This window comes from Lonchura striata, chromosome 3, assembly GCF_046129695.1.
Source record: "Lonchura striata isolate bLonStr1 chromosome 3, bLonStr1.mat, whole genome shotgun sequence".
Classification (NCBI taxonomy): Eukaryota; Metazoa; Chordata; class Aves; order Passeriformes; family Estrildidae; genus Lonchura; species Lonchura striata.
The window spans coordinates 42,075,305-42,087,435 of record NC_134605.1 but is presented as its reverse complement, the minus strand read 5'-3'; the positions used below and the strand labels follow the sequence as shown (position 1 = coordinate 42,087,435).

Genomic DNA, 12,131 nt, shown 5'->3' with positions numbered 1-12,131 from the left:
TCTCTAGCTCAGGGCTAAGAATCATCTCTTGGAAGGTGGAAGGTAAGGGTTTGAATGTTTTTTAAGCTGAGAAGTGTGACTACAGCACCAAATACACTCTTGCTAGATTATAATTAAAGTTGCATGACTGCTTCACAGCATTTTTGAAAGAAAGGTATGAGCCAAGTGGTTGATTTAGAAACTGTGTGGAAGGGAATAAATTATCAGAATACCTGGGTTTAACAAACTTTGAAGGTTTTTTCAAAAAATAACCAAATATTATGACATCTATTTTACAGAGTGGAACAGGGACATAAAGATTAAGCCAAAAATGAACCTGGTCCTTTGCAAATTAAACTGAGACCTGGAATGGAAAACTAATTTTTACTGGGAAATTCTGGCAAAGTTGTGTAAACCAATAGATTATGATGGGAAAAACTTCAACTTCACTAACCATGCCTGTCTGTGATATGTTCTCTTGGTTAAAAGATGGAGCATGTTTCTTTGTGAATCCGAGCATTTTGTACTCTTGATTCTTCTTGTCATTGACTTTGCCGCCTCTTTCTTCCTCCTTCCATTAAAGGGAATTGAAGCCTAAAGAGGCTGACCTGGAACAGAGGTTAGACAGAGTTAAAGGAATAAAGTAGGTATTTTCCAAGGATACACCCTAGGCAGTACAAGAGATAAACAGATATGAAAGTCATCAATATCTTAGGATTGATTTATGTAATTTGGGATAATTTAGCAAATGCTTAAATTAACTCAAATTAAAAAAACCAAGAAGGATTTAGAATAATGCACTCTTTCTTCAATAAATAACTAAACTTTAGGTGTACTTCAAGAAGCAGGTAAAAAAATTACCCTTTAAAATATATTTTAAATTATATTCTTTGGAATTTAAATCCTTTCTTGTAAGTGGACTCTAATACCTTTCTAAGTTAGATAACTGCAATGATTAAAATTGTCTAACTTCTTTGTAGGCTATATATTAAGTGTTCCTACACTATAACTTAATGCTTCAAGAATGTGGGTTTTTTAATACTGAAAATATCAACTCATTTTTTTCAGGCTTACATATATGAAATGCGTTCAAGCACTTTTTTACATAAACTGGGGAGACACACAGAATCTGTAATCAATGTCAGTTTTAATCCCTCATCTCCACAGGTAAGCCATGGCTATTTTTCCTCTTTGTAATGAAAGCATGTAAAATAACTCAAAGGCCTGAAAGATTTTAAAAGCAACATTATTTTAAGTATGCTGTGTCAGAATAGCTATTGAAATAACTTTATCACAATATTTTGACAAACTGTAACTGTTGTGGTTTGAGCCTTTTAGATAGCAATAGGTGAAAAGTACTTCAAAGATGTTAGGCATTATGCACTAAGAACTTCTGTTTGTTTAGTGATCATTGTACTAGGCTAACAGCATCACATCTCAGTGTAATGGTTTAATTGTAGTGCAGCAATATATATAAAGAATGTTTTCTAAGTTGTATTTTGATACCCAAGCTTCCCTGTGACTAGTTGATCAAGTGAATTCTTTGCTGTTTTTAATCTTATGGCTTTACCTTCTTTGTTTTCATGTATTGAATTTGCATTGAAGTGTCATACTTTCTACTTTTTTTTTCCCTTACTTTAAAGGCACAACAATGGTCACTATATATATTTATGTAAGAGTGGACAGTATCTTCTGTTTACTTCACTGCCTCATCACCACTGACTATACTTGCTGCTATTAAAGATACTTAAGGAGTAAATAAAATTCATTTACTTGTAGGAGTATTATGACATTTATATATCTCCTTACATTTGTAAATATAGATGCTAGCACTTCTGTGATTTTAGAATTTCTGGAAGCTTTATTCCATATGTATGTATTGTTTGAACTGAGAAATTGATTGCTGTCTTATGGTGAACATGTATTTCTGGTCTTTGGATTCTGCAATGTTATATTCAGTCAAATGGTATGGTTTTTTAAATTTTGCACCCAAATTAAGTGTAGTGGAAGGTTTAGCACTGAATATACTTTTGCAAAAAATATATACTATAAGAATAGAACTGACTGTAGTCTTGCAGAGTTCTGATCTGTGGTCCAGCTGCTGGAATGAGTTTTGGTGGAAAACATCTCATTAAAGTTCAATTGCCAAAAGTCTAAAGGCTCAATTTCAGTAGTAGTATGAATCAAGACTTGGAAATAATTAAGTTCAGGAAAATCAGTTGTTAACCAAGGGGGCAAAATCTACAAATGGTGTAAAATAAACTTTGGCTGTGCCTCCAAGCCAGACTGGTATGAGAGTGTGCCTTGGGGCACAAACTCTTTAATACTGAATTTTATCAAACATCACACAGTCAATTAAGTACTATAGGTAGAGCGAAATCTGAAGTTCAAGAGCCACAAAGCCTTTTCTTGGAGAGCTCTTTCCTGAGAAAAAAGGCCTGTGGTCTTGAACCAGCTGATGACTCTCCCCATACGTACTGTTGGGGGAAAGATTTCAAATATGGTTTTATCAGAAACACATTACTAAAAAGCAAGGTATGTGTAAAACTGCTGCAAATTTACAGATAAAATGTAAATTTGATTAACCAAATAATTCTGCGTGATACGCACTCCAAAATGCTTTCTAAGTAATTATTTTTGGGGGAGTTACAGAAACAAAAACCAAACAAAAAATAACCCAAAAACCTACCTGGGCTTGTCAACATAGAATATAGCATGCAATTATATTCCAAGGAATAAGCAATGCAATGATAAGCTTGTAAAGTAGAAAAGAAGAAAACCATGAATTAATCAGAAAAGAATAATCCCATACCTTGAACGAAAGACTTTGTATTAGGCAGAGTTTCCAATACTGGAAGATTTTTGTACCATTTCTACTACTGGTTAGGGATTTAAAATTGACTCTATTCTTGTGTCATCCAATCTTTGAATTAATACAATTAAGATTTATATTGGGTTCTGAACAGCCACTGCATAAAGCCCCATTGCATTCAAAGGGAAACATTGGCAGGAGAAAGAGAAATTGGTGAAAAAACAAAGTGGCTGATGAGTGAAATTCAGACATTATAACTAAGTTTTTTGCTGTGGAGACATCCAGCCAAAAGTGTGGTGTTCTTTCAGTGCTCCAGTTCAATTTTTGCTTGCAGAGCACCTGGCTTATTCCAGCCATTCTTATAACTCTCACTTGCATAAGTGTTCTTCCAGAAAAGAGGGGAAAACCCTGGATGGATATGATATAATTGTAGGGGGCATTTTTGCTTTCATTGTGTGGTATTCTGCAATAATTTATGAAATGATTGCTATGAAAGCTGGAGAAGGGGAATAAGTTAGAAAATTTGCATTTATTTTAATTTTCAAGATGATTTCTGTTTTAACTCCTTATTGTCCTTATTGTCCTGGCCTTCACTCATTATTCAAAGCTTAAGTAGGGAAGAGTGTTTATTTTACCAAAACGATTACTACCATTTCAATCTATTTTAGAGAATATACATTAAGGGCTATTGCAACATTTAACTATAACTGTAGTTATTAACTATAACACATTTGAGTCAGTCTAAGTTAAAAAAGGGGCAAGTCTTATCTTCCAAATAGAGAAACAATAAGTAATCTCTGTTTTTGAAGCAGGATAAAAGCAAATGAGGACACAATTCTCATCTGCTGGTTGTGTGAAGTTGAATATTGGCATATGCTGTGATAGAAGTTATTATTTTATGACAGAATCATGACTTTGAAATCAGTGTGCATTGCTAGCACCCTATTGATAGGGTGACATGTAGTTTCATGCTTTTGGAGAGGTGAGCCTGCACTTGCTGTCGGTCAACTGGCCTGGCTGAGAACCTTCTAATGCAGAGTATTATTAAAATTGGGGGACAAATCAGAGATGACCAAGAAAGAGAGAGACTATTTAATGTTCTTCCTGTTTAAAGAGAAGTCAGTATGTTCTCATGTGTCTTGATATCAATTCTTAAAGTCTCTGCTTATTTCACTTTTTTTGTTAAATGTTCCTTATGCAGTTTAGGAGAAATGCAGTCTTTGCAGGAAGACTGTCTTTGCCAAAGACTGTACTGCAGTTTATGTCTGGTAAGAAGATATTTCCTTTATCAACATCCAGCCAAAGGAGACAGTTGCCTTAAAAAAAAAAAAAATAGAGCCTCCTGCTGACCTTTTCTGAGGATGAATGTATTTGTCCTTGTCTTGAACTATTAGCCAAATCTGTGTACTCACATTTGGTTAATCTCAGTGAAGTGAATGAAGATATGGAGTGGAAATTTCCTAAATTTAATGAACATACTGGTTTAATTTTCTATTCAAACTACTGTTTGAATTTAATCAGTCTGATTAAATTTTATCAATATTTTATTTTTATTCCCCATCATGATCAATATCCTTCTCTTTTTCATCCTCAAATATACAAATTTATTATGATGGTATTATTAAAAAAAAAAGAAGGGACAGCAGTTAATGCAATTTGTCCTAATCTTTCATGGTTACAGATCAACTTGTAAATGGTACCAAGATACTCATGTAAAGCAGTTCAAGGCCAGCCGCATGTGCCCTTTCTTATTCTGTAAGACTATAAGACTTATGAGAGGTAGAAATTGGGGTAAAAAGACCTCTTCAAAAGGTAACAGCAGCACCTGTTATTGTTGAGCAACCAAATTATTGTGACATGAATTAAACTTTGGGGTTTTTTATGTAAGATGGTGTTTTTTAAAAAAATATTAGCAGTCATTGACTGATACAACTGTGTAGTATACAAGCCTACCACATGTTAAAAATCTTGAGATAGTCTTCAGGTTTGTAGAAACACATAACTGTTCAACTTTCAAACTTTCAACAGTTAAATGGATTTAAAAAATGAGTCAAAGCAGAGAAGTGTCATTCTAAGTATCTTTGGGGGGAAAGATCTTCAGCTCTACCCACCTTTGGGAGATTCTCAAAGTGTGCTTAGTTTCCTACAGTATCTTCTTTGGCTGCTGCCTTTAAACCAGTAGTTATGTTTGCAGATCTTGGCCCTTGCCATTTTAAAAACTGCTTTGACAGAAAAGAACATAGTTTTGGGCTGTTCCACTCTCCTGCTTCAAGGGTGGAACCTGTGGATAACTAGGCTACTAGTGTCATGCAGCAGATAGTACTACTGAATTTATTTCAATCCCTGAGAATTCAAAACAGAGGTAATTACTGAACATGTATGTTATTGTTTAAAGCAGAAAGATAATTTCGTTTTCAGTTTCTAACAAACTCCTATAATGTTGTATCAGTATATTAAAATATGAGTTGATGTTGTGTAGTGCAAAAATTATAAGAAAAAATCCTTGCAAGTAAATGTGAAAAACACATGAAGCAGGATGGCAGATTTTAAAAGCGAAAGAGCCTTCTATAAGCTAGAAAGAACAATATAATTCAGTTTAATCATTGAATACTCCATGCATTTTAAATGTGTTGCCAGCAAAAACCAGCTGTACACCACATGATGTTAGATAAATATGCTTTCATAGGCAAGCATCTGAATTCATATATTTGTCATAAAATCTTTATGGTACTTCTTACAAGGGTAGATACTTTATTGAATGGCACTGCTAGGCTGAAAGAGCTGGTAGGGAACAATTGGTTACTCTGCTGTTCAGTGTGAGTTTGGTTTACGAATTATCTAGACAGGCTTCCCTGTGGACTGGAAAGAGAAAAATGGCTGGGAGTGGGAAGGAGAGGCACTAACTGTAGTCATAGGGATAATCTGGAGAGCAGGCATCTTCTTGGAAACTGTCAGAGTGAAGAGAGAATGGTAGAGACTAAGCACTGGAGGAAAAGAACATATGTATGGAGTGAAGTGATGATGTTGGAGAGATGAACAGAGTGCCTAGAGGGATGGAATGAAAGCCCTAAGTAGGAGATGAAAGCTGCAAGGTTAAGAATTATAGTTTCTGAACTTCTAGTTAAGCCTTGTTTCTGAAAGAGATAGGAAAAGTGACCTGTGTTTCGGAACTGCTGAGAACCAGAGGTTGCTCTTAAAAGTTCTGAAAATTGGTGAGTTCAGTGTCTCAGAAAAAATCCCATCTTTTTGAAGGAAGTAAAGGGAAGCTTCCAATTGAGATAAACCTCACTTGTTCCCTTCACGCACTACATAACTGTCTTGTAAGAGCCAATAATACAGTATTGAAAGGTATAAGCAAGTGAGCATCTGCTTTTCATGCTTCATGAAGGGGCATGTAGAAAAGTATTTTGTGAAGTGTTCTTTGAATACAGTCTCCTCCTCCACCCAGGAGGAGGTGAAGTGAAGATTTGCCAGACAGGAAGAACTAAAGGACTAATGCTTAGGAGTTTGTTCAGCTACATTTTTTAATAGAGAAATAGAATTTACAATTTAATTATCTTATGTAGCACTTTAGGAAGCTGTCAAGGTATCTTGTTTCTTTTTTGGAGAGTGTTTCATTTAACTCACTCAACAGATAGTATTCATAGAATGGAGTTGAACATTTGCTGATACTAGAAATTATTTTGTGGGAAGTTTCAGTTCTAAAGTTTCTGGGTTTTTCATTTAGAACAGGTACAAAGCTTCTTCTTCCATTTCAATTAAAATTCAGGCATTTCCATTCCAAGAAGATTCTCCCTTCTTGCATAGTCTTTGAGAAATTTAAAGCCAAATTAATAGGCAGTCATGATACAGACGTATAGTGGATGTATAACAAATCAGAGTTTAGCCATTAAAATATATTTAGGTGAAGTACAACCAAAATGAAGTGTGGAATAAGCTGCATTCTAAATGAGCTTTTGGAAAAGGGAAAGCTAAATCTTAGCTAACAGATTCAATATGAAAAGAAAAACAGACTCAACTTCTGTCTTAAATTAAAATAGCAACATAAAATGATTCCAGCTGACTGATGGATTATGATATAGTCACATCAAATATCTTGGCCCAGCTCCTGGCTGTATCTGAGCTGTGTTCAGCATAAAGGGAGAAAGGCGCGAAGCAGAAATTCTTTAAAGCTGTCTTTCGTGTCCCTCTTCTTCCAGTCCACTTCTTGAAGTGCTTGATTCTGCACTCCCTAACAAGTTTTCCCTGTGAGCTGATCTGGCAACTGGGGGGACTTTTGCTTTGTCTTCTTGCTTTTAGGGCTGTGCTGTGTGGTGGGTTAGGCAGGGAAAAGTACATATTGATAAGGGGGTCCTCTGCCCTCTTATAGAAATATTTACCATCTGCAATCACCACTGTTCCTAGCTGCCGTGCTCCTGAAGAGTGGTATTTGAAATATTTAAACATTATGGTAATACAAGCATTAAAATATTATTTTGTCACCTGAAGGGACTGATTAATCTATGCTTTAATTTTTGGTCAGTCCTAAAATGATCAGGACGATCCTTGTAGGTTTCTTCCATTCTAATTCTGTTCAGTTCTTTTTAATTCTAATTCAATTTCTAATTCAAATTTAAATTTGAATTGTATTGTTTCTATCTCCTCCTTTCCCTAACAGTACAGGCTGAGGAAATCACTCGTATTTCTTCCCAGCCCTGGATTAGTAGAAGGGACTGAATGGCTAATCATGTTCCAGCCTACATATATCGGCTGTGTCCCTTTGTGGGAAGAAGGCATGAACCTTCTGATGGGTGTGAGAGCTGTAGATCATCTTATGATGATTTGATGGACTGGACAAATTTGCAGAAAGCATCTGGGAAGCATGGTTTTTTAGTTTGTGTTCATCAAGTTCAGCTGGGTTTCCATGGGATGTCAAACCCCTGCATCTCTGACACTTGTAAGGCTCAAAGACAAAGTGCTTAGTCTGAAGCAGGGTGGGCTCCTGAACTAAATGATTGCAAATGTTTTTGAGGCGAGCAATACCAATACTTTTTCATTTCTCTGTGGATTTTTTTTCTCCCTGTAATCAGTTTTAGAAATGCCTGTCCTGTTTTCTGTGGGACAATAGCTAAAAAAAGATCTTGAGAGCAGCACATCTCATTAGAGCAAAGGTCCATTGGCCCAATGCTCTTCCTCAATGTGGTCAGCCATCATTGTCTAAAGGCAAGCTTATGAGCTGGGCAGGGCTGCCTCCTGCCAGGATCCAGAGAGCTGAGGCCTCCTACAGCTGGGACTGGCATTCTCTGGAGCCTCTGACCACACAGTGTCCTGCCAAGGACCCAGGAGATGTTCCTCAGCTCATCCTGGGCCCTGCAGTCATGTCTGAGTGATGCTGCAGGTGTGTCCACTTGTGACCTTGTTTCCTTGATGGGCCTGGCACTGCAGATAGCTGCTCTATGGATGCCTCAGACTGGGTCAGAGCTTCTTAGGCAAAACTCCAGGCAAAACATAACATAATTATTCAATTTTATTCTATTTCCTGTACTCACCATGAGTTGAATAAAGATGAGACTATCATTTGCCTGAAATGCCTGGGGTTTTCAGCTCAAAAACCACTTTCAAGGACATGTCACAAAGATTACAAGTGGAAACAAGATTTTTATTTATTTTCTTTTGTTTTTCTGAATATGTTTCAGAGCCAATGCTCACAAGAATTAAAACTGTCTCACAGTATTCAGATTATTCAAGGTTTCTTACAGCTAATGCAGACATGTCACATCTTATCATTTAGTGGTCTTTTCTAAATTCCAATGATGTGTTAAAATCTATTTATTCATTATTATGGATTACTGAGTACAACTTTTATATAAGATAAAAATTATTTTACAAGCCAGTTTTTCTCTTGGCATGACTCTATAGACTTTGCTCTCATGAAGTCTCTATCTTGTGTCTTGTTAAAATGAAGGAATTATTTTTGTATCAAAAATGCTTAAAGATTGGCCGATCTTTTTATCTAGAATTTTTTGGACAAAGTGATGCCTTTTGCTTATTAACAAGTGGAAACTCAAGCATTCATTTAGAAAATTAATTAACTTGATCAAGGGAAATGCAATAGCTCTGTTGAAGAGACTTTGAGAAATAAGGATAGGTAAATCCTAAAGAAATATCTGGAATTGTGCTCTACCCATAGGGTGTATACATTTATCATCTATGTATACCATATCCATTATATCTAGACACATTAAAAATGCACTTAAAATTAATGAAAGAAGCACGTTTGTGATAAAGTGTGAAATCTGTGAAATTCTACATTGAATTAATAGTGCTGGGAAATTTTTTTTTAAAAAGTTGCCTTTTTTGCTTCTACAGATATTTGACCCAGATTACAGAAAACAGTTTTATTAATGAATTTATAATATGTTGTTTACTTTCAAATTTAGCAATTTAATTAAATATGAAATTTTGAAACAAGTGGAAAATGAAATTACTTTGTTGTGCAACATTTACTAACACACATCTTAAAAACTGACAAGTGACATATGAATCTTGTTTCTCATTGTTATGCCAAGATAAATTTCTGGCAAAGACTTTTTATTAGTGTAGCCAAAAGCAGATAGAGTGCTCATAGTTTTAAATCTCAAATTATAAATTTGTATATTCAGCAGAAATAATTTTTTTTTCCCCCCTCTTGTTTACAGTCAAGACAGAATCCTCTATGGTCTCACAGTATATATTCAAAACTCATGGCCATAAATCCAACAGTATTTCTTAGGACTAGACCTTGCATTGTAATTAGGGGATAGGAAGCTTCCTGAGTTGTAACACGTCTGTCACGTATGACTTTCTCACATATAATCTCTATGGATCATCTAAAGATTTAAGGAACTTCCTTCTTCTCTATCTTCTATTATGCAGTTCTGTTTTCACTAAACTTTAAGTGTTTTTGTGTTTTGGGTTTTTTCTCATTTTAAGCATTTGGAAAAAAAAAAAAGCTGGATCTTTCAGAATGTTGAAATTTGCTGGAGATATTTTAGTGTTCAGAAACTGCATAGATAAGGTGAAAATTAGTAGATCTATCATTATGAAAAATGTTCCTCACTGGTAAAAATGTTAAAAGAAAAATTATTGATATGCTGGTAGCATATTTCCCAGGATGAGCAATGGACTCCACAGGGAAAATAATTCCTGAATATCTATGGCAGTTCAAAAGTTTTGAAGGCCAGCCTTTCCATACCCTTTTCCCCCTAGCCCTGTACAGTCTGGCTTACTGAAGGCAGTAAGCCTGCAAAGGCACCAGTTGGTCACCACTGTTTTAAAAATAAATCACACTGAAATATAACACATGCCATAGCAAGATAAGATGATGCCTTTTACAACTGAAATTCTAGGTTTGAGATAGCATGATGAGTGTAGGATAGGAGCCTTTGTAGAACAAAGTAATTGAAATTTAATTGCCCACTTTGACTTTAGACAGAACACTGAGGGTGAGAAGTCTTTAGTAGTTAAAAACAACATCTGATTCCAGTTATGAGATTTTAGCTAACCTTTCTATATTAAAGAATTTTGCAAATAAGTGTATGATGCCAAGTATAATAAATAGTATAATAATAAAAACCCCAGAAATTATAGAGCTATCATTCTAAGAAAAAGCATAGAGCAAGATTACAGTTTATGAAAAGAGTATGACATAAATGCTACCCTTTCAAGCATACATAATTCTTAGAATTAGAAATTCCTTAGGAGTTAGAATTAGAGATAGAATTCCTTAGGAGTAATACACAGAACCATCAGGCAAATCTTGAGAACTTCCAAGAAGATGTACTGTAAACTAAAATTTGCACTATACATGGCAGCATTTTATTATATCTGGAGCACGTTACATTTTTTCTCCCATGATTCTAACTAGAAGCTGAATTCCTTCAATTCTATTTTCATGACTGCTTTAATATGAAGTTTGATACAAAATTGGGAAATATTTTGTTTTAAGAAGCAGTCCAAAAGTCTATAGGAATATGTCAATTATAACAATAGAGTCCTATAAATTCCTGTCATGCCAAAAAATAATAGTTAGAAAATGTTGAAAAATAATTTTTCATAGGGTGGTTTTGGAGAAATACCTTTAATACTCATCTTAAGGATAAAAAAAAAGTACCTAATGAGGGGCACCCAAGCTGTAGTTAATTACAGAATTCATAAGGATTTCTGAAATGCCTTTCTCTTGCAGAATACTAATTTTTAGTGTGAAATAAGAACATGGACTATCTTTTAATTTTGCTTGTAATCTAGATGTGATCTGAAAGTCTTGAATGGGTTCCAGCTAGCACCTGAGATGTTGGTATCTCCTCTGAAATCAAGGTTTTTCCATCAATAATTTATGTAAGCAGCTATGACACTTACTGAAAGAAGTGTTTTTCCCTTCAATTGTTTTCTCTTTCCAAACATCAGACTTACTCTATATTTGAAGGTTGGAACAAATTCTGTCCATGAATGATTCAACTTCAAAATGTTTTGTTTGCACTGCAGAATATGATACACTCTCCATTGGGAAGCTGCTAGCCTGGCATGCTTAGCTAGTTTTCCCGCTGACTTACCAAGTGTTATGCAAGCATTGCTATCCCATGCTTGCATAACATGAACATGAACAGCTCCTGTTACTTTTACTTTAAATATGGACACAGAGTTTTAAAACATCTTGTAAATTATAAGGTCCATCCTAGAAGTAAAATACTTCAAGAAAGGTCTGTATAAAATAAACATGATTCCACTTTTTCTTAGAGTGCGAGTTATATGCCTTTATTATTTTTAAACAGAATCTCCTTTTCTCTTGAAAATATTTAAATATGCAATATGTCATGTAAGAACATGGTTTGTCTTTTGAATTTGCTATCTGACAAATATTTTTGAAAAAAAAGGTGGATTACTCAGCAATAAAATAAACTTTCTTTCTGTAGACATATAGATATAGGGTGGAATAATTAATTAACAAAATACATTTTGAGTCCTGGCCTGTATTATCCAGGTGCATATAGACATTGTAAATCTCTCAGCCACAGAGGGTGAGTACCATCCAGAGGAAAATAAAACCTTTATGAAAAGGAAGCAATGCTGGATTAATAAAAGTCCTTGTTGTCGAAATCAGGTTGCGTATTATGGAACTGTGGTGTGTATTAGAATGGCTAAAATCTTACACATGTTATTTTAAAAACTTATTTATTAAACTTCAAGGAAAATATGCTTAAGATGTAAACCAATATATTAAAAGTGACTAATATGATGGAGTTTTGTACAGTGAAATGAGTCATATTATCTCCCATATCTCCTGTTTGCATATCAGGAGAGGTAATAGAATTAGCTAGAGCTA

At 34.8% G+C, this 12,131-nt stretch overlaps 1 protein-coding gene across 1 annotated transcript in view; it reads left to right on the top strand.

Annotated features, from left to right (window-relative positions):
- WDR27 (WD repeat domain 27) overlaps positions 1 to 12,131 on the top strand; it is an 86,884-nt gene that overhangs the window by 47,231 nt on the left and 27,522 nt on the right. Inside the window, exon 23 of the mRNA XM_077782100.1 lies at positions 1,048 to 1,146. Coding sequence (XP_077638226.1) covers positions 1,048 to 1,146 — 99 coding nt within the window. The remainder of the gene's footprint in view (positions 1 to 1,047; positions 1,147 to 12,131) is intronic.